This window comes from Patagioenas fasciata, chromosome 1, assembly GCF_037038585.1.
Source record: "Patagioenas fasciata isolate bPatFas1 chromosome 1, bPatFas1.hap1, whole genome shotgun sequence".
NCBI classification, from domain to species: Eukaryota; Metazoa; Chordata; class Aves; order Columbiformes; family Columbidae; genus Patagioenas; species Patagioenas fasciata.
Window position 1 is genome coordinate 21,061,721 of NC_092520.1, and position 23,133 is coordinate 21,084,853.

At 46.3% G+C, this 23,133-nt stretch overlaps 1 protein-coding gene and 1 long non-coding RNA gene across 2 annotated transcripts in view; one reads left to right on the forward strand and one right to left on the reverse strand.

Annotated features, from left to right (window-relative positions):
- Positions 1 to 364: 364 nt before the first annotated feature.
- Positions 365 to 14,476, reverse strand: LOC139827169 (uncharacterized). The gene is made up of 3 exons (XR_011737451.1): positions 14,375 to 14,476; positions 9,974 to 10,053; positions 365 to 1,225 (listed from the first exon to the last, which is right to left on the reverse strand). It is a non-coding gene; the product is annotated as an uncharacterized lncRNA (long non-coding RNA).
- FGF9 (fibroblast growth factor 9) overlaps positions 13,341 to 23,133 on the forward strand; it is a 30,653-nt gene continuing 20,860 nt past the window's right edge. The window contains exons 1-3 of the mRNA XM_065830906.2: positions 13,341 to 14,937; positions 15,658 to 15,921; positions 22,439 to 22,542. Of these exons, the coding sequence (XP_065686978.1) occupies positions 14,796 to 14,937; positions 15,658 to 15,921; positions 22,439 to 22,542 (510 nt within the window). The 5' untranslated portion in view covers positions 13,341 to 14,795. The remainder of the gene's footprint in view (positions 14,938 to 15,657; positions 15,922 to 22,438; positions 22,543 to 23,133) is intronic.

Sequence of the window (23,133 nt, forward strand, 5' to 3'; positions counted from 1 at the left end):
CGTATTCTCCTCTTGCTGATGTTAGTCTCCTCTGAGTGTCAGTCACTCAAGCCCGTTAACAGAGTCTGTGGCACAGATGATATTTACATGTACATGTTAACGTGGCCTGTTATTTTCTGATCACATTAGTTGTGTTTGTACAGTGGACATTTCTTATTCCAAAAGGTGCTGCCAGCTTTTGTGTACACAATTTAAGCTTGAGCAGAGTTTTTTTTCTTCCCAAGGACTTCTATGGGCTTTCATAGATTTAAAAACTTTAGTTGTGGTTCTCTTTGATTCATCGCCTGTTAAAGAATGTTGACTGTACTAAAATTGGCAAAGGGTTTAAACGAGAAGAAAAAAACAGTGTTCCAGAGAACCAGGATACCATAAAATATTTATTTTGGGAAGGTATGTTGCCACCTAGCAAACACTGAGAATAACAGTCACGCAAATAGAAAAAAGAAAATCCAAAATGCTTAGGAAGTCATGCCTGGTTTTGAAAAGCTTGACTGAAGAAATAGCTTGAGGTTCGAGCATTCCCACTGAGCTCTTTGCACAAAGGGGATTGTCTTTGTATGGATGTGGCACATCATGGGCAGGACAAAGTCAGCTGTTCACCTGGCTCTGCTGCAGCTCTAACCCTCCACAGCTGCAAATGTGCACATCAGGAAGGGGAGGAGGAGGCTGATATATTAACTCCTTCTGGCATTTCAGAAGATGTGTATGCTACCTGCAGAGCCCTTGGCACTGAAGGCAGCTTTCAAAAAGAGGTTATGGCACAGGGGGCCAGAGCTCATACAGAGATACAGAATCTCACTCTAGAATGCCATATTCTTTTACTCTCTGTTTTACACACAGATCTTTGAGGGAGTTCATAGTTTGAGGATGACAAATTTGATAAGAAAAATGGAAGAGGATCAGATTGTTACACAAGAAGAACTAAATGAACTTTTAATAGAAGGGTAGGAACAAGACAAAATGTTGTAATACCCAGGGCAAGGTCACTGGGTATTATTATTAAGGGCAAAATACTAGATTTTCTGCTCTAAACCCTCAGTGATTAAGAGCTCGAGGACTCCATACATGAATATTTCTTGCTTCAGTCGTCAAACAGCCACACCAAAGCATGACTAAGATGAAAGGCAAGGCTGTGGTGGAATGTGGAGCTGATGAGATAGGTCCATCATGAGAGCAGAACTGGAGATGAAATCAAAGATAACTGAATTGAGTTGACTGCACCTTCCTGGAAAGGTAAAGAAGCAGAGGTAAGAACCTTTCAATAATTATAAGAAATCAGAGAGAAGAAACAAAACCCAGAAGACAAGATGTCAAAGCAGCTCACATGACATTGCAATCCTACAGCTTACGCTGTCAGCAAAAAGAGGTGGGATGAATTCCTGCAGACTCAACAGTAAGTGCCATGCAGCAGCAATTAGTACTATCAAAATGCTGGAACTGATGAGAAGCAACTCAGCTGTAGTGACGGGGAACAGATGTCCTCAGAAGAGCATGAGACAGCATTCTGCCATGTGAGAGAAATCTTTGCCTGTCAGTCTAAACTGATGGTTTGTTTTGTGGACTGGGACATGTATCTCTTATTAGATGGCAAAAGCTAAAATTCGTATCTTTTGTGTCAATAGATACCCAGTCTGGACCTCAGTGAAGGTGAAACAGGCTTTTTTTTTGTAAATGCAGCCTAATGGACATTAATTATCAGCAGTTACATATGTTCTAAATATGAGCATTAGGACGAGCAGAGGTGCTTGCATTTGTGAATATATTCAAGAAGGAGTGCGATGTCCGGAACAGCTCCTCTCCAGGTCAGTGTGAATTCATGTTTTGTCATGATCTAGCTGTAACTGACCTTGAGTTGAGCAGTTTATATTCTGTCTTGGAGTAAGACTGGAAATTGTTTAAGCTTATGCAGTTCTATACCATCAAGCACTTGCAACTGGAGCCACTTGTGTGGAGCTTCCCCCCAGGAGGTTTGAGGTTGCTACCTAATATTTGCCAGACAGAAGAAGGGTTTGAATTTGCAGCCTGCCAAGGGTGGCTGAAGTCCTGAGGGTCAAAAGCACCCACACTCAGCCCCAGACAGGAAGAGTCCCTGAGCAGGTGATAGCTCTGAGCTCTGTGCTGCCCATCTAAAGTGAGGGGGGAAGAGGCAGACTGCTCTGTGTTTGATAGGGAGATAGAGACTGCGATCTCTCTGTTAAGTGCTGTTCAAAAGATTTTTTTAAAAAGTGAAAAGTCATTTTGCAATATTCCACTCAGAAGTAGCTTATCTAAGTACTACTCTTGAAAGGAATTGCTGGTAAGGTCAGGCTGGAAGGCCAGCTACGGGCAGAATTTAGTATGAAACTCATGTTCTTTGTCTCACAGTGTATGCTGCTGTCTTGTTGCCTGCACCAGCTTTTCTTCTTGGTTTGCTTAAGCAGAATCATGTGAATAAAAAGGTACCATAAATAAAAAGGTACCATGCTTATCAGCCTCTTGGCAGCTCACGTCTGCTCTCCATAACCTGGCAGGACTACCCCAATAACTACCCAAATACTCTAAAGCAAAGATCATAGCTGTATATCCTCTGAAATAGGAAACCTTTAGTGGTTTAGACTTCACTGATATAATTTTCAGAAGTGCTGAGGAGGTATGAAGTGATGTAAAGCACGTATTTTAAATTTTCGTATGTGAAAAAAACGCCACAGGTTAATGAAAGTGTAATGTCTCTACAGAAGGATGAGGCCAGGAATTTAGAACAGTGAGTGCTCAAAATCAGGCACTGAAATCCTTATCCTTGCTTAGGATACAAGCAAGTAAATAGTTAAAGATATTGAAGAGATCTTAGTGGACCTAAGTTTCTGTATGTACTTTCTGAAGTTCACTTACTGAGCATTCATATAGATATCTTCAGAGTTTTTGAATGTAATTACCCAAGAAGAGACACCAAAGAGCAGTTCTGAGATTCTTAGCCTTTCAGTCTCAATATAGACTCTGTATTTTGAATATTTGGCTTTGGCCTTATCAAACGCATAATTTAAAATCATTTCAGTAATGGAAGTTATTTGATTCCCTGCTCCTAAAGAGAGACTCCACTTGTAAAACATATCCATATAACTGACTGACTCTCTTCAAGCATATTACCAGTATGTTGTTATTTTTCAAGTGTGGCATTTGTGTGTCTTACAGATTTATTTTTACCTTTCAGAAATGCTAATAAATAAGTTTCATTCTTACTGTTAAGTTAATAGACAACACTAATGCCTCAAATTTTTAAGAGATTTGGAATGCAATAAATTTGAAATATTTTATGGTCTCTGCATTATATAGACTTTGCTTACACCCAAGGGAAATTGCAAATATAAAAATAGCTACAAGATTTGTTCTTGTCTGAATACTGTACAAAGATGTTTAAAATGACTAGACAAAAAATTATGAAAGCAGTATCTGACTCGAATTATAAATAAAATATGGGAACTACTGGACCAAAATCTGTGCCAAGGGAAAAACTTAGTGACAGTCAAATCTACAGAGAGGATTATTCAAGGACATTTGCTAAGGTCTCAGTCCTCACACTTTTACAGTTGAGAGTCAAGTGTTTTGAGCATCTGGAGTGCAAACAGTCTGTCCAGAAATTCACAGAGTGACTCCGTGAATGTTTAAGCGGTTCTTAGGTCTTTTACTCATTTCCCTGTGTTTTGTGTACCCAGGCTTTGGTTTCTTCTATCCTTCTCTGATATGGAATCTGTGGCCAAGAATGGCCCACAAATTCAGAGGGTTTGCAATGAGGTAAGAGTTCTTTACCTGAGGGTGTAAAAGACCCAAATGGGCTTATTGCCTGTTCATATCAATTGTCAGAGCTCCAGAAATGGGATGGTGTTGTGACAGTTTACCAAGCTGAGGATCTGCTCCAGTTTTTTGGAGGATTGGGGTTTGCAGTGTCATCACCCCACTGGAAGACACAACCAGAAAACACGTACTCTAAAGAAGGGAGCAAAGTTTATGAGCTCCCTATCAGAACTCTCCTTAGTAGCCCTCAGCAGGGCAGCAGAACCAGGTTCCCAGATACAGAGCTGGAATGATCAGACGATTACAAGAATACAAGGTATGAATTCCAGAAAGTTCAAGCAAATTCCTTCTGCTTGTTCGTATCAAGATTTATACAAATAGCATAACACGAGGCTTGGCAAGATCATTTTCCTTCAGTTTTGCCATGTGTTTTTTCACGAGCCTGTCCACCATTAAAAAAAGCAGAATACCTAATATTAGAAGTCTGCCTGATGTCTCAACATTTGCCTGCATAGTTCTGTTGGCTGCAGTGCTACTGCAGTAAGGACAAGGTAGTCAGAGCCAATTTGTCTGTATCTGCAGAAGTGTGTTCTCAGTGCTTGGTTGTGCTACAAAGCCAGTCCTTGAGTATCCCTGACAGTAACTGCAATTCTCCTCCTCAAACCTAGAGCAATGTTTAAAGCGGAGAAAGCACAGGAACCTCCTGAATGTTTTCTTCCTTACTTGCCTGTCAGTGATGTTACTGCAATGCCTAGGAAAAGCAAAGCAGTTCAGGCAGCATCCATTTCTGGTGTGAAATCTTAGTTTTGGTTTCTCCATGCTGACGTGTTTCTCAGACCCTCTGATGAATTTCTGAGCTCCCTTGGAGTAATATCTGCTGGGAGGGAACTGGAATCACCATGGTGGATTTCAGGTTTGCAGGCTTTGATGAAATCTCTAAACAACAGAATGGGAAAGCTGTCTTTTATCAGGAGCAGCTATGAAGGCAGAGAAGCAAACTCTTGCCACTAAAGAGCTTTTCATCTCCTTGTCCCATTTTTCTGAGAGATGAAGGGTAGGATGTGGAAACCCAGTATGAATTCTGAGGGATGGAGGCAGAGGAGTAGAGACTTTTCTGTTCAGCTCCTCCATACGGAGGTATCCCGGGTAGGGATGAAGATACTTCCTGGTACTTGGAAGTGTGTTGTGACCCTCATAAAAGCAGTGCCTTGAGAGCCAGAGAGAGGGAGGGTCACATTGAGGGCTGTGTAGTAGCTCAGAACCACTGTTGTTTTCTTTTTCCTTTCCTTGAAAGCCTATTTTTCACATACTTTAAACTTAGAAGAGACCACTGTTATTGTTGCTTAACCCCCTCTGTAACATCAGAGGTTGCAGCTGTGCATGGCAAAGATCTGGAGAATAAAAACTTCTTAACTGAAACACCTGAGTAGTTGATAGGTCACAGCCATTTCCAATTCTTCAACAGCACATGGGATTATTTGCAAAATACTTTGGGTGGCTCACAACAGTATGTGAAAAGATTATGTACAGTGCAGTCCCTTCTCTCCCCTTCACTTCGTCTGTGTAGTTGTTCACTAACAGTTGGCAGTGTTAGGACTATAGTCTGGAGCACCGACTGCCTTAAGATGGTGAATACCATCAAACGTAAAATGTCTAACCTATGTCATTTAATGGTGTGAAATGTTGGCATTGTCTGCAGATCAGCACTCCACCATGTTAATGTCTTCACCACCACTGAATTTTCTACTGGAGTCAAACTCAAACATTTTTAGTTGCACACAGCACAGTTAGCCAAGCAATGAAGGCTTGAGATAAGCCTGTGATAGTCTCCATGGCTAAAACTATATTCACCAGAGCTATATAATGGTCAACACTTGGATATTTCTCTGTTACACTACCAAGATCCATGATATGAAAGGTCCACTACTTGCTGTATCAGATGATGGTCACATTGCAGATATTGTTAAGGAATTTAGCATTGATTGGTTCCACAAAACATCTGACATACTGTACACAAAACTTAGGTTCCGTGACCAGTTCCTAGAGAACTGACCTGACAGTGAGTAAGTAAAAGCATGTCCCCAGGATTCTTCTGGCTGAAATTATTTTGATTATCTGCCTCATGAGTTGCACATAACACGTCACATGAGCCCATTTTCCATCTTCCCTTAGCTTGATTTTAAGTTTACAATAATGTTTATTGTCTCCTTAAGGGAAAGTAAGACCCTTGCACCTCCTGGGTGAGAGGCTGTAGAAACTACAATTCTTCCATTTAGAGAGAAGGTGGCAGAGAGCAAAGAGTAAGGTTTACAAAATCATGAAGGGAATGGACAAGGTGAATGTGCAGCTATTATTCACCTGTTATTCAACAGCTACAGCACAAGGGTTAGGAAATATGCAATGAAACTAATAGGAGAGGGGTTTGAAACTGATAGTAGTTCTTTTTTACTGTAATGATCTTTGAGAATTTGTTGTCATCAGAGACTATGGAAGTGGGGATAAAGCAGGTGTGCTGGTTTTAGCTGGGGTAGCATTAATTTTCTTCATAGTAACCAGTGTGGAGCTACATTTTGGATTTGTGCTGGAAACAATGTCTATAACAGGGATGTTTTCACCACTGCTGAGCAGTGTCAACACAGTGTCAAGGCCTTTCCAGCTCTTCATACCACTCACTAGCGAGTGGGCTGGTGGTTGGGAGGGGACACGGCTGGGACAGCTGACACCAACTGACCAAAGGGATATTCCACGCCATATGACATTGTGCTCAGCAATACAACTGGGGGGGAAGGTTGGCAGGGGGAGCTGCTGCTCAGGAACTAGCTGGGTATCTGTCATTTGGTGATGATAATTGTTTTCATTTACATCACTTGTCTTCGTTGGGTTTTATTTCTCTCTCTGTATTTTACTTTTCATTAAAATTTATTATTATTATTATTATTACTATGATTATTATTTTATTTCAATTATTAAACTGTTCTCACCTCAACCCACGAGTTTTCTCCCTTTAACCCTTCCAATTCTCTTCCCCCCTCCCACTGGAAGAGGGAGCGAGTGAGCGGCTGCGTGGTGCTTAGTTCCTGGCTGGGGTTAAACCATGACAGCAGGGTTAGGCAAATTCAGGGACAGCAGGTCTATAAGCAGATATTAAAGGTGGTTTGCAGGGAAGGACCTTCTAGCGTCCCTAATCCAGTGATTGTAGTGGCTGAGGGAGAACAAGGGGAACAGACTGCACAAAGTGGCCAGGAATACTTTTTCCCTAAGTGGTGTTTCCCACTGCCGCTGTCCTAGAGAAGGTAGTGGTGTAGCTCTACCCAGGTCTGTTATAGCCATGTTCTTATGTTAAATGGACAATCACATAGATCAGACACTGCCTTTCAAACCCAAAAGACTGTGCATTTTTCCATGACCTTCCACCCTCTCCAAAATGTACAGCATTTATTCTCGTACTTCTGCCCAGTTCCTTTATAAACTTGTGCAGATTGGGCAAACAGAAATAGCTTAAACAGAAGATGGCAGTCCTCCACGGGGAATGGCTTAGTAATCTCGTGCTCCCAGAGCTCCCCACAACTACTGTCTTCTCCAGAGCAGCCCCTTTCATCCCTGTACAAGGGGGAAAGGTCTCCAGTTTTGCTGGAAAAGCAAAAAGTTTAGGAGAAACAAGCTGAGATTCTAGTCTGAAATGTTTTTGTGTTGGCCAGTCAAAAGGAAAACGTTAGTACATACACAGGGTAATTACTTCAAGAAAATGGTTATATTATTTTCTGTCCTTTCATGCCACTGCATCAGCATGCAGTTATAGACTGTTGAGTTATTGGTGAAATGGCAGCAGAATGATTAAGGAAATCACCAGGCAAAGCCATGCAAAATATGTTAGTTATCAACAAAGTAATTGGATAGCGTTTAAGCGAATGAAACAGACACAGGCATGCAAAATATTTCAAAACATTATAATAACTGTAGCAGAGAGTAGAGGTTTCCAAGTGACTGCATTCCAAGTGACCCAACTACATTCACTACAAGCAAACAGAGGACTTTCTCATCACTGCCCAACTTCAAGGAAACACAGTGAGAGGGGACAGTCACCCCAGAGGTATCAGGGTTTCCCAAAGAATGAGAGATTATAAATCAGAGTGACAGGAGGAAAGCTTTACAGAGGAAGAAAACAAACTCGGATTCTGAATTCTGTTAGGTGGCTAAAAAGCAGTATTTCATAAGAAGGATAACTTTTAAGCCTGTTGTGGTTCAGCGGTTACAACAGCAGTCAGAACAAAAATGCAATATGTAATACTGAAAATAATTTTTAAACAGGGAGGGAGCAAAAGTATAAAATTGATTTACAAAATGGGGAAAAGTTAAAAAGCCAAGCTGAAGAGTAGAGGAAGAAAGTCAGTCACTGACAGGTTTAAAAATAAATCCAAATTTTCTAAAACATTTGTAAAGCATGAATTCCTACTGATGGTGTAAGATCTTTTTTTAGATGGAGATAGTACATTTAAAATAATGTAGGGAAGGACGAAGTTTTTACTGCTTTGGATCTGGGAAGGAAGAAAATGAAGATGGCGATACCGGAATGTTTTCTAATTAATTAGCAAAAAATGAGAAATTTTAGTAAACACAGGCTAGACTGAAAAAAATTGTCTTCCTGTGGCACGCCAGAACACCCCACACGAGCACCGACGTCCTCCCTTCCCCAGGCTCAGCCTCCAGCTCCCCTTCCATCCCCACTCAGCCGTGGGCTCACTGCAGAGCTGCCTCCAGGTCCTGGTGTGGCAGGGCCATCCATGCCTGGGGCACCCATGACCTCAGCGACTGCTCCCTTTCTCAGCACCAGCCAACGAGGGCACCCGATGTCTGCCCAGCAACTGGGGGCATGTAGCCCTCTGCTCCCTGGAGATCATCGATTGCTTGGCTGGCCCTGGTCCTAGCAGTGGGGACATGGTCAGCGACCACGACCTGTCAAAGACGAATGGTGCCTCTGACCGCCCCATCACGGTCTCGCTCGTCAACTCTTCATGCTACTTGGGACTGTGGCACTGAGTCCCTCTCCCTGCTGCTGCCTGAGTGCCGGTAGTGGCATCTTGGACATGCTGTGCTCCTCTTGCTGTGCTCCCCAGCAGCACAGCTGCCCATCAGCCAGGGGACCGGAACGCTGGGCTCGGCCCCGGCCTCCTTCCCCCGTCCACCCGCTCGCCGGAGCGGGTGGCTGGGCTGTTCCCGGTACGGGAGACGGAGCTCCCGAGCGAGTCCCGGCCTCTGGCGTCGCACGGGGAGCGCTGGCCCGGGGCGGCGGCAGGGGGCCCGGCGGGGCCGCCCCGCTGGCTTCGCCCGCTAGAGGGCAAGAGAACCCCGCACAAGCGCGGCGGGGCGGCTGCCCCTGCCCCACAGCACCCGCCTCACCCTGCCCCGTTCCTGCCAGCGGGGGTTCCCGGCCCCGCGGGAGCCGCCCCTGAAGAGCCGCTGCGGGCAGCCAGGGCGGCCCCGCCGCCCGCTCCTCCGGCGAGAACCCCCCCGGCAGGTGCCTCCTGAAGGCGGCGGCAGCCGGCGGTCCCGCCGCCTTCAACCTGCGCTCTGGATGGCCACGGTGCTGTGCATGGCGAGGTAATCACTTCCAGCGGGAAAGCTAGTGAGGCCTTCAGCAATTCCAGAAAGAGGGCATGGGCCTGGCATGGAGCCGGCATGGACCACATTCTCCATCGGGGCAAAGGCACGTCGGGTTGCTGCGCCTGCCGCAGCGCAGGCAGAGCGGTGAGTGGAGACACGCACCCAGCTCCTGCTGAGCTGGACAAGCACGGAGACACCTCCTCCCTGCCCCAAGGGAGGTGATGATGAGCTGGTTGCAGCTCCAGTCTAGCACTGGTAAGTCATGTCCAGCTGATGGTCTGGGTATGTGTCTTGGTTGCTATATGAATGCCACTCCATGTTTCAGGTAGTGAACTATTTACAAAAGAAGTCTGTCAGGCAAAGGAAGAACCTCAGAGACACCCTGCAGCCTTCTGGCAAACCCTGCCGAGCCTGCAGTCACAAATGAGCACCATGAGTATGGGTGCATGAAGAAGGTAGAAACCTTTGAATACACACTGTGTGTGCTTGGGCAGGACAGGTGTGTGGGGCAAAGTGGCAGAGCCATTCTGGCAGTGAGCAGTTCCATGAACCGTGCCACACAAACCACTTGCCATGCCACACAAATCACTTGCCATGCAGACACCTCTGCACACGTGGTAACTCTGATTTCTTCCTCTTTTCTCCTTCTGATCAATGGCATTTTGGCTCTTGAGCTGGAGGGAGCTGCAACATCATGGAAAATTAATTCATTACTAAGAACAGCAGATACAAGCCATGTACAAATACATGCATCAGAGAAATTTTAAACATATTTGGCAGCTTTCACACTTACATCACCCTGTCTATCTTCAAGTATCAACAACAAGGACACGCATTCCAAGAGACTGTATCAACACCTGTGTCAATGCTCTTGACTGTGTCTGACCAATAATGGCATTATTACTTTGATACTTAAATTAAGATATCTTAAAACATGTAACCTGATAACTCCCTCCATAGGACAGTCACAAAGATCATATTCTGCCAATGCTTATTTAATTCACTAATTCCTGTATGCAGCAAAATACCATAATGCTGTAAGAATTCCATGTCAGATATCCTGGTGTGGCTGTGATCGCATGATGACACTGATGTTATTGTTTTCTTGGATTTTTCCATCTAAACTACATGTTTTACACTCCTCTGGTTTGAAAATTCGGTGAACTGAGAAACAGGCCCTTCCATGTTGTCTTCTGGAATTCTTACAGGTAATATTTTTTTGTCATTAATGCTTCTATTTTTTCTACCATTTTTAAAGGGAGAAAGCAAATATATTCCTCTAGATAAGTTTTTCTAAATCTGTAGACACTTCTTATGCTAATCAAATCAACCTGAGTTACAGGGTTAATAAGTTTTCACAAATATTTTATTTCTAGGCAATCTAATGTTTCATAATAATGATTTTGGTAAATTTTCATTTCTGAGATGGTGTGAGTTTTCTCTGGAGGATTAATTTGTGCAGCTATATTAATAGTTTAGTGCCCTCACCAGCCATTCTGGGGGAATGCTGAATCACATGTATAGCGCAGCAGGTGCGACCTATCCAGTCCTATCTAGACATCTGTCATGTAGAAATCTACATCTAATATAGGCTCCCTTCATACATGAGGAAGAATTAAGCATCTTTAGAGCATGAGTCATGTCATCCTAAAGTAGACGCCTAGAATAGGTCAGATGATTTGTGCCCTAAAATTGCTGCTATTGCTTCATTAAAGAGCAAGTAGTTTAGATGTCTCCATTGTAGCAGCCTCAAGTGAGGTGAGATGAGTTAATACTCTTATCATATCCAGGTTTATATAATGGTTCAAAGTACCCTAAAAATTCTTACTTGTAAAGAAAACTGAAAATAGCATTACTTCCTGTATTATTCTTGATTTATTAAAAAGCAGTTTTTAAAAGTTTGCTGACTCAAGGCATTTTAGTAAAAATGGCAAATGCCATGTGTTTCATGGGAAAGCTGTAGCATCTCTCTTTTTAATAATATAAGTCACCCAGTTCTCTGTCTGCAAGGCTGGAAAATAAATGAGTTAGATACATTGTAGGTCCAGACTAGGATCCTGTGCTTTTGGTGGAAATACACAATCTGGGAGAATGAAAAAATAAAAATACTTATGGCAGGCTGATTTATTTTTTTTTAAATGGCACTCAAAACTGATATGTGAAAAGTTCATGTAAGACTGAACTAGCTGGCAGAGTACAGGTGAAAAAAAAAAAAAGTCATGATGTCTAAAACTTGCCGGAGGTGTCACATTGGTGTGGTACATGCGAGGAGAACATGTGCCAGGAACTACTTAAGAAGTGCAGGATCCTTCTGACCAGCTCTGCTCTCAGGAGTTAAAATCCTGCATAGAGCTGATGAGTAAGCTCTTGATGACTCACTGTGGCAGATGCAGTCTTTAATTCCAGGAGGGTATAAGGGAAGTGGGTGTGAATCTTGAGTAGAGGAGAACTAGGGATGTTCCTGCCTCAGTGTCTTGGGGATAAAAGTGTAAGTTTTAATACGGCCCCAGCTATCAGTAAAGCCAAACTTTTGTAAGGGGTAAGTTTGATGTTACACATCACAGATAGATTTTATGTGAAGCGGGGTTAGAACACCACCTACTCACAGATGGGTATAATTTTGGGGATGTCCTGCATAATTCATGTGTGGCTTTGATACTTATGAGTAATTCAGACATCAAAGCCTCAACTTAGATAACACTTTTATAACACTAAAATTCCTATAGCAAATAATCTGTGGGCTTTCATTTAAGTCCTTAAAAAAAAAAAAAAAAAAAAAGAAGGAAACTATACCAATACTTTCTTCTTTACCTTCTTTACCTTCAGATATTCTCCATAAGGTATGCTGATTTGAAGTACAAGATGAAAAATACTGAAGCCTGGGGTAGGGAAAAAATTAGAATTCTATATAATATTCTTCACTAAGACTAGAAATGTGAATTTCAAAGCACTGGAAAGGAGCTGGGAGACTCTTTCCCAGTTGTTCCTAGACTGAGAGCACACCAGATACCAGGCCCTTCAGTCACTCTGCAATACTCCCTTGCTTTGCCAGTGGCACAAACCTGCATCTTTCAGTGGTCCAATTTCCTAACAAGCAATTTCATATTCTCTACCAAGTTAGCCATTACGCACCGACAAACTTTCCTATTGATAACCATAAAGCTCCTTTATTGTTCTCCTTCAGATCACCTTAAAACTTCCTTCTGATACCAAACACTTGTCATTGGCCAGGCCTGTTGCTTTTTATTCTCAAGGCTGCTTTTCCCTTATCCTTCCCCCATGGGTCTGTAGTATACACCTGTTGTCTTTCATCATGGGTTAAGATCATAAGCTCTTTGGGCATAGACCATCTCTCTTATTACAGTATCCGACACAATGAGACTGTGGTCCCCGAATGGGGCCTCTGGGTACTGCTATGATCCAGTTGATAAAGAATAATGATTTTTGACATGGTGAGTTCTGCAGTTTTTCCCAAGTCATTCTGCAGTTGTTCACGCTGATATAACCAATGTGTGTCTGTGAGCAGTGTCCTTAAACCCGGTATTTGGGGTAAATGCTGTGGAACTATTTACTGGAGAGCACTGACTTTCCTGCTTTGGTGTTGGGGGGCTCGTCTGCTCTTGCACATTGAGATGCATGGACTGACACACAGCAACTGTTTCTTTTTGTGGGTTTATACAACTACTGTGATTGGGACCCTGCTGTGAAGCTTCTGCATCCCGTGCTTTGAGCAGCAATAAAAACTGTTGGAGACAAATGAAAGGGAGGTGGCTCATGCGCCACTGGTATGGAGTGTGTCAGTTCCCTGCAGGTCCATGGGAATTCAAGACACTGCCTTTCCCTGCTGCAGTTTCCCTGCTAGACCTGGAAACTAGAAGTCTCTTTCCCTCAAGTGTGAATTCACTGTGGCAAGGGTTGGGGGGGGGGGGCAGGATGCAGAAAGTCTGCGCCAGTCAGAGCTGTACTGCTGGCTTTTGTGGTGGGGAAGGCAAGGAGAGTCACCCCCTCCACTGCATGCCCACCATGCAGAAGGACATACAGAGAGTCAATTATATTTAATTAACCCCCTTGCAAAATTCTCCTTCTTCAGAGCTCTGCTTCCAGCCTCTACCAGTGACCTTCCTGGGCCCTGCCACCTCAGCAATGCACATCATCATTCACACCGTGCAATCTCTCCCCCCGCAGCCCCCAAGATATTCTGTTTTCTCCCCTTTTCTCCCTTTCTCTCTCCCCCCCCTCCCCCCCCCCCCCCGCCCCTTCCGCCCCGAAAGAGCCTGTGTTCAGGTTTTGCACTTAATTCAAGGGGCTGCCGGAGCCGTCTGCTCCCTCATGCAAAGCCCCTGCACCGTGCCCGGTCCTTGAGCTCTGCCCAATCAACCCTTCTGCAAAGGCAGGAGACCCTCCCGTCCCTTTGCTAATTAATGCAACTACACTGGAGCGCGGCAAAACCACAATAATATCAATCTGCGGTATCATAAGGAGAAACAGAAATCCTCTCCTTCCTCGCCGGGTCTCTCCTGGCGGTTTTAGATAACTTCTTTTTTTTACGGGTGAGGGGAGGAGAACGTGTACTTAGCATCAGCACCCCCGCCTCCACCCATGCCACCTCCTGCCCGCCTCTCTCTCCCCTCCACCGCGCTCTTAAAAACTTGGACCGAGCCCGGGGTGGGGGAGAAGCCGCAGGTCGCCCCCGGAGCGCCCCGGGCGGCAGCGGAGGCGGCGGCGGCGCCCTGGCACTACCCGCTCCCGAGGCGACATCCCCGAAACTGCCACCCCAGCACTCGGCGCGGCCCGACCGCTTCCAGCAGCGCAAGGACGAGAGCGGGAGGGCTGCGGGCTGCCGGTGCGGGGGGCCGGAGTGCAGAAGGAAAAAAATGCGGCGTGGGCGATAACGACCCCCTCCTTCCCCCCACTCCGCCGCGAATCCCGAAGTTCCCGCGACCCCGCCGGTTTGCCTTCCGGAGCTGAGTTTCAACCTTGCTTGGGACAGCGGCAGCCCGGTTACCTGAGGCGCGGTCCGGCCGGCCGCGGGCTGGGGCCGGGGCTGCACTGCGGGGCGGCCGCGCCTCCGCCTCCCCTGCGGCGGGGCAGAGCGGCGGGGCCGGGCCGGGCTCCGCGCTGCCCGCCCCGCTCCCCCCGCCAATGTCACGGGGGACTCGGGCAATGCGGGCATCTCCCGAGGAGCCCGCTTCCCGCAGCGGGCGGGCCCGGTATATTTAGCGCCGCGCCGCTTTTTTCCTCCCCCAAAGTTTCGCCCACTTATTTATTTATTTGCCTGCATGCGCCGCGCTGCCGCAGAGCAGTAAGAGCCGCTCCACGCCGTGCCTGGAGCTGGAAGCGACTCTGTATTGCAGCAGGTAGGGCTGAGCGCTAGGACCTCGGAGAATCCTTCCAGCAGCAATCAGGACTACCTTAAACCCAGCCCAATGCCTCTTCCTGCGCCACTCTGCGTGCTGGATGGAGATCCACAGTCAAGAGCTGCAGCTCAGTGCTGGAGTACAACATTTCACAAGGAGCCCTGCAGAAGCAACACCTGTTTCGAGCCAGCCAAGAAAGACACAAGCACTTGTATGTTGCTGCTTTGCTTGTGGATCGTCAAAAATCCTAAACCAGTGGACATCTGCTGAGCCTCCCGAGAATTCTGGATAATAGATTTGGACGTCAAAAGTTTTTTTTTTTTACCTTTTTCTTTTTTCCTTTTTTTTTTTTTTTTTTTTTTGGATTTATCTCAGCCAACAACGTGCGATTTCCCCCTCCCCCTTTGCAGGATTCATGCTGATGTATGCAGTCTGTTATAGAGTAAAAACAGCGCATGCCTTTCTGGAGTCAGAATCCATAAATCCTGACGTAGCCTGTGCATCTTAAAAAAATCCCTATAACGCCTAGGTATTTAAGTTGCTATGGTCATTCTTATCTTAAACCAAATGGAGAAACTACGGATTTTTTTCTTTATTACAGTTGGATGGGCTGAAGACCGTATTGCTTGCTAAGAGCTGGGGATATATGCATTTATATAGATATACACATCTATATGTTTATAAATATGTCAGTGTGTGAGTATAAAGTGGTGGTTTCTTAGACTAACTGGTTTGACCTTGAACCTGTACCAGTCAAAACAGAATATTCCTTTTATTTATGCATTTAATGGATTGAAGAAAGAACATTTTCTCTGTAACTGCGCTAGGGAGGGGAGAGGAGTGGAATATATCTTATATCTCCTGGGTTTGGCACCATCATTATTGTTTATCCTTATTCTCTAAAAGCAGAATCTTCTGATGGCTCCCTTAGGTGAAGTTGGGAACTATTTCGGTGTGCAGGATGCAGTACCCTTTGGGAATGTGCCCGTTTTGCCGGTGGATAGTCCGGTTTTGTTAAGTGACCACCTGGGTCAGTCTGAGGCAGGTGGGCTACCCAGGGGGCCTGCGGTCACGGACTTGGATCATTTAAAGGGGATCCTCAGGCGGAGGCAGCTATACTGCAGGACTGGATTTCATTTAGAAATCTTCCCCAATGGTACTATCCAGGGAACCAGGCAAGACCACAGCAGATTTGGTAGGTATTATCCTTAACCCTTTAGTGGTCATGTGATAAAATAATGGGGCAGAACTGCGGGCGGGGGGACGGCGGGGGTTGCGAGGCGCGTGGGGAGGGGGGTTTGTGCTGATGGCTGGTCCGCCGAGGACAAAAATGAACGTCTCCGGGATTGCAGATGTACACAAGCGGCAGCACCGCAGCGGAGCAGGAGCCCTCGCTGAAGTAGCCGGGTGTTCGGTAGCGATGTTGGTGTAACCCCAAGTTCTGCTTAAGAGCAGACACGTACTGGGAGGTGGTGGTGGCGGTGGTGGAATTTTTGCTCAGGACGTTTCTGCTGAATGATATGATTTCACGAGTTTAAAGGGTTTTTAATCATTAACCACTACAATTTAAAATTCACCGAGTTTCCTGAAGGGAGTGGCAGTCGCCCTGTACGCAAATTAACCGGGGCTTTTCTTTCGTTTTCTCTGCCGATTACCTGCCTAGTAACTGCCTGAACTGCAAACCCAGCCTATTTCTCCTCTCGGCGAGGATTCGCCGGCAGCGCCCGCCGATCCGCAACGGGTCTCGCCGCACGCCGAGCCCGGCCCGGCCCCGTGCGGCGCTGCCGGTGCCCGGCACGGCGGGCACGAGGGAACGCAGGTACCGCCGTGCTCACCCGGAACCGCCGGGAAGCCCGCACCGAAACCTGCCTTTCCTGAGCTGTGTGGCGTGTGAAGCTGGCAGCGAATTGGAAAGAGCATCCCCTGAATTTCATTTCCAGGGGACGCTGTTTGTGACTCAGCAGCGAGGGCTGGGGGCTGGGGGGCTCATGGCTTCGGCCACACTGAAGAGCTTGTGCATGCACACGCGAGTCAAGTGGGCCTGGAGCTTCTTTGCTGCCAGGGAGACTGTTAAAGGCCTGGCAGATTGAACGTAAGAAAGTAACTAAAACAACCTGGACGAGCTGATTCTTTGTTTTTTTAAGGAGGGGTGAGGAAAATATGCCAGGTTAGCTCGCCACGCTCCCAGCTGTTGGAAGGAGTTAACTTGTGAGTGAACCAACCTGACAGCACTGAAATTCGGTCGTAAAAACAAAGTCCTGTGGTGATTTTTTTTCCTCTCTACGTGTTTTAATGCCAGATGTTGAACGATATCTAAACTGTATTTTATTGCCTTGTGAAGCTGTTTAGATAATGCCGGTGTTGTAGGAGATGATCTCCAAAGAGTGCAGAAGGGAAGGGGGGGAGGGAAAGGCTGAGGTCGCAGGTTTATTCTCCGTCCCTCGTCAGCCGCTGCTCCCTGACACCCTCACGCTGCTTCCATGCTTTGCCTCGCTCCCACGCCGCCCGCCCGGGTTCCCCGGGGAGGAGGCGGGGTGGGGGGGAGACAGCATCGCGGCTGTCCCGGGGGCGTAACATTCACGCTTGCTGGCGAGAAAAAGTGGGGAAAATGTTTTAGGCAGTCGCGCAGTGCGGGTAATGCGGGAATTGTGCATCTAGGCATTTTCCTTGACACAGGCAGGCGCCGTGCATAGCTGCCGAACTACCGCCGGTTTCCCCCTGCCCGCTGCAGGTGCGGACACACAGAGGCGGCCGCGGTGCGGGGCTGGCGGGGGAGGCGCGGTGCGGTGCGGGCCGTCAGCAGGTGTAGGGCGGCCGCGCCGCTGTCCGCACCGGCAGCCGGGGCTGCGGGGGGCCGGCTCCCCGCAGGGCCCCGCCACCCCCAGAGGAGGGCCGCCAGCTGTTCCCTTCGCAAGGCGGCGGTGACCACATTATTCGCGGCGTCTATTTTTAAAAATGGCTTTCCAGCCGCAGTTGTAGGAAGCCGACAATTCCGAGGGGCAGCTCTTCCAGCACTTGCAGCGCCTTGGCTTTAAATAGACTTATTTTTTCCCTTCTCGGTTTGATCTCCCTCTCCTCCCCAGGATGCACCCTTGTGATAACTCTTCTCCCATGGAGTGCGCCGGTGATGCCCCTGCTCGGTCCGGGGTCGGGCAGACCTGGCACAGCAAAGCCATGGGACGTGTCGGGGCTCCCGTCTCATCTGGGGGCGGGGAAGGGATTTTGGTGCTTTTGTATCGGTGCCGTGACATTGGTGTTGTGTTTGCGGGAGGTCACTGAACAGCAGATGCTATTGGGGTTTTGGTGACTATAAAGTCTTCTGATGATCCTGGGAAGGTCTGCATCCCAACGCGGGAGATGCCCGGGGGAGAGCAGCATAACTTGGTCTTCTCTGAGCGTGTGCGGTAAACCTGCGTGTGTGTAGATGTGGGGGGACGAGTCAGAAGGAAGTTTTCCTCCAGGAATAAGGAGGACAAAGAAAACCCCGGGGGCTGCGCGTAAACTCCTTTCTGGGCTCAGCCCTGTGGGAATCCCCCTCCCCGCACACACACACGCACACACCTCTGGAGAGACATCAGATAAGAGTAATTCTTTTGTGATGCTATGTTGGATGTGTGCCTATTGCATACAATAAACCGAGCCATATTGTGTGTCTATACTCGCCCGGTTCTGGGAGCCCAGGCATTTCGCAATTCCTGCAGCAAGATGTCCTTCTTTAAAAGAAAAGCTCCCCGGGAGAGCCCTGCTCGGTCCCCCCTGTAACGCGATCTCAGGTGATCAAAGCCTTATCTCTCCTGGGTGACAAAAGAAATCTTTTTGATGCAGTCTCCTTTGGTCTAGGGCATTTGCTAGACAGTGGAGTAATTGTAAATTCAGGAACTCTGTAACAGCGGAGGGGCGTGCCTGTGTGCGTCAGCACAAGTACTGCATGCACAGCATTAAAAAAATAGGAGCATGCAGGAAAAGGAAAAAAAAAAAAAAAAGCTTGTCAGCAGGTGACCTCCGCTCCCCGGGACCTGCTGCTACAGGGAACCGCTGCGTTCATCATCTGCGGGAGCCGCGCAGCCGCCCGCCCTCCCGCCTCTCCGCCTCGCCCTGCCGGCTCTCGGGCTGGCCAGGAGGGTTCAACACCGGGGAGGGCGCACGGGGCGGCTCCGACCGGAGATGGGGGGCGGCGGCCGCCCGTCCCTTCTGCTGCTGTATGCACGGGTCGGGGCTTTCCCCCTTCCTCTCCATGCTGCCTTTGCAGAGAGCCCGCAGACCGGGTCGGGGGCCGGTGGGGTGGTGATGCATGCGGAGGGCTCTGGCCCCGGGAGTGCAAATTAGAGTTCAGGTTTTAGGCGGAGGGAAGGACCCCAGCCGTCCCCCGCAGCTGAGCGCTGCAGAGGGGAGGGGACGCGGAGCGGCGGGTGGAAGGCGGGGAGGCCGGCGACACAAGGGCGCTGTAGGAGCCTGAAACTGAAGCAGGGCCCCGCTGCCTCCTGGGGGGCTGTGGCTGGCGGCGCTGCCGTCTCTTAATTGGCATCATGTGGGGGAGCGGGCGGAGCGGTGACAGCTGCGACAGGCGGGACGCATCCCGGCGGAGCGCTCTGCTCAGCCGAGCGCCGCAGCCCCGGCCGGCTGGCGGGAGGGAGGTGCAGGGGGTCGCCGGGGAAGCCCCTGCCCTCGCCTCATCATCGGGCTGACCTCCCGGCAGCTTCTTAGCCGCGAAAAGCTCCGCTTTGCCCTCCCCTCTGCTCTTCCCTGGGCGCATGATTACTGGCTGAAGGCAGGGCAGGGCAGACCCAGGGACCTGCGCTCTGCCTGCGGGTCCCCCGCCGCTCCCTTCTCACTGCTGCCCAGGGCAGTCGTACAAAGACGTGGCTGGCAGAGGTGCTTGTTTACCGCATTCGTTGATGGTGTGTTAGGATGCTAAACGGAAGCTAAATTGCCACAATCCAGCAATATAAACAGAGCCTATATGTAGCCAAAGACAAAAATGTGCAAAGGGCGGAACACCAGCAACAAAAAGGTCTGTAGTTGCAGAGATGTTCATTGCTGAAAGCCAAGGCAAATACGTCTGTAGGTCTGTTCTTCACCAGAGCTAATCTAGATCAAATTTAATATTTCACATTGTGTGAACTGCCCACCTCCTTTCTCCTGTGAGCCTGTGAGGAGAGCAGGGCTGGCCTTCATGGTCAGTGTTGTGGTGTCTTGTTGCCATTCAGCATGGTCAAAGTTGTTTCGTGTGGAAGAAGGTGTGTGAAGGGCTGATGTGGACATGTAAGAAATCACTTTCCCCCAAACTTTCTTCCTAACTTCTTTGTGGAGGACTGGGTCTTTGCCTTGAAGTGGTTTCATGAAAGAAAATGCTCAGTGTCTGACAAGAAGATATTCAGTATCCCAGGTCCTGAGACAGTTATTTTCTTTCTCTTTTTCTTCTTTTCCCAATTTTTACCTATAAACAGGGCCTGAGCTTTAAAAGTTTGAAACTGTCCTGATTTTCCTTTGGTCCAGCCTAATTTTGAAGATGAATATCTATTCTAATATCTGGTTCAGGTCTTAAGTACTACCTGTATATTATAGAAAGTATACAATGAAAATATTCACAGGAGTATTGGGCCAAATCATGCAATCCTTAAACTGGCAAGACTTGTGTAAGGCTAAATACTTGGCCTCGCATAATCTCTTGAAGGACTTAGCAGCGTGGCATGTAAAACTTGCTGTGAATAGTCTTCTGAATATTTCAAATTATAAGTCTATATTCTGATTTCAAATATGTGGATGCTCTTTGCCAAGTATCTTAAATTCATCTTCTACACTTACAATAGGATGTGACAGTGCTTCTTTGTTCTTTTGACAGTCTAAGCAGCACGCACCCAAATATCTGAAATGAGGACAGCAATTAGAGTCTGCATTTATACTGACAAGAAAGATGCCAGACTTACTAACTTAGCTATAGTATGGTATAGTACACACTTAACATAAGATTTAACTTCAGTTAAAATTGCTTGGTAATATGATAGCTTGGTAAAAGCTTTACAGAAAAAGCCTTAAAAAGAAATCTGGAAGTATTGCATGCCCAGATAGAATGGGAATGTTTAAATTGTTTCAATGGATCAATTGTATCTGAGATACTATATATATCAGATAAACAGCACACTACCACTTTTTATTACCTAAAAAAAAATTTCCATGATTACTAAATATTTCCTCCCAGTATTTTTGATTTGTGCATATGTAGAGAATAATGTAAGATGCCCAGGCCTTAACACAGGCTTATCAAAACAGTAAGACTATGGTGTTTGTAGTACTGAATAATATATAAGGTAATGATCAATAGTCCCTTACAGGGAATACATTTCATCTTTACATTAGCTTGGCTATAAATTTTCCCTATTGGGTTCAACTTGTGCTATGTTAGATTTATGTGATTCATGCCTGTTATTGATTAGTGCACAACTATTTTGTGGGAGATGCCAAATTAATTGTTAAAAAAAATCCATGGAAGTGCTTTTTTATTGGCCATGTGAGGCTCAACACATGCTATACTGCTATTTTATTATTTCAAGTAAATATAGTTTCCAGTAAGCTTTAAAAATAGTTATGTGCTGTGCTTAGACATGAAAACTCATAAAATATATTGAAAATGCTACTCTGTGCTTTATTTTGTGGCTCAGAAAGTAGCATAACACAGCAGTGTGCTTTTGAACGTTGCTGGATCACTCCTATGAAGTCGTTACGGTCTTACACAAGTGCTCCCAAATAGGAAGCAATTTCCTTTTTTTTTTTTCCACAAGACTTGTAGTTTTATGCACGATTTAACTGGTAGCATCCTCATTGGAGAAGAAAGCAATTTGCAGGGAAGGCTGCCAAAAAAACCCAAACCCTAAGAAGCAGATGAACTAATATTTGATAAAGACACTTGCTGTACCCTGCACACTGATGCTGAACCAAGGAGCTTGGCAGAAGCTGCGCTTCCCTGCAAAACGTTCCATCTCTAGTGCACAAATGTCTGTGTGAGCTTGTTGTTATGTGCATGGGAAGACTTCATCACTTATACACTGTTACTTAGGTTTAGAATATATTAATTGTTGAATTTGAGATGAGTAATAAATAGCATACCAGAAAGAATGGTAACTATCTAGACAGAGATATGTGGGACTCTGCACTACACTAAGGATTTTCATTTTTCAAGCCTCTGGAAGATCATACTGTGAGTAAATCTTTCTCCCTATTCCCAATTAATTGATGCCTAGAAGTAGATATTTTGGCTCCATGTGTAAAGTTTTTATGTCACAATTCTGATTCAAATGTATTTTTTAGAATTTGTTTTGCAAGACAAATTTCATAGGTTCTTCAACAGTGCTAATTTTGGCAACCTAAAAGCTTTTTATTTCCTTGGAATGTATTCTATGTTGTGCGAATCGGAATATGACTGAGCTTTAGATCTGTGTTTAAAAATGATGAGAAAGATTGAGAGTAATCTTTTAATTTGGTATGTTAATGCTGTCTGTAATGCATCATTCTAGCAGGGACTCAAAGGACTTCACCGTTCAAGTGTCATACTCTGAGATACATTCATTTGTTCCTCATCTTCCTCCAAACAACTCTGAAAATGGGAAAACACTTTTGAAAACTGCTGTGTGGTGCTCAGGGATCTGAAAAAAAAAAAACCAAACCTTTCAATGGAAACAATATGTACATTGATTGTTTTTTCCTGCATTTTATAGGTATACTGGAATTTATCAGTATAGCAGTGGGCTTGGTCAGCATCCGAGGAGTCGACAGTGGACTCTACCTTGGGATGAATGAGAAAGGGGAACTGTACGGCTCGGTAAGTTCCCACCAGCCTTGGGCAGTCGTCATCCTTACATTCTGTGGGGAAAATACTTGCTAGCTCTTACAAGCCTCTGTTGCACTAGGTGCTATACGAGCACAGTTTCTGCTCTAAATATCTTGCAGTCTAATTTCAAACAAGACCCTCTGGCTGGTATAAAGAATACAGGAGAGGGAAAAGGTGACAAAATCAGGAATGAGTAACAGTGCAGACAGATGACAATTTAGGTAAAAACAATGGAGACTGATGGCCAGAGCTGGTAATTGAAGACTAAAGGATATACTGTAAGATTTGTGAATGTGTCCTTTCAGTAGAGACCTAAACTGAGAAAAAGTGACTGTCGTTTATGTGTGGGCAGAGAACTTTCTAGGAATTGACAAAAGAAAGTAGAGGAGGAGGAAAAGGGTGACATATGTGGATGAGAAAATGAGACATAGGAGTGGATAAAAGTTATACAAAGTATAGGAATCGAGGGCAAGAGGCTTGGTGGTCTTGTCCTGAAAGTTCAGCTGGTGCTTCCTGAGGGATGGCAGCAGGAGTGAATAACGGGTGTGAGAGAGGAGTAAAACTTGGTATTTCAGACGTGGG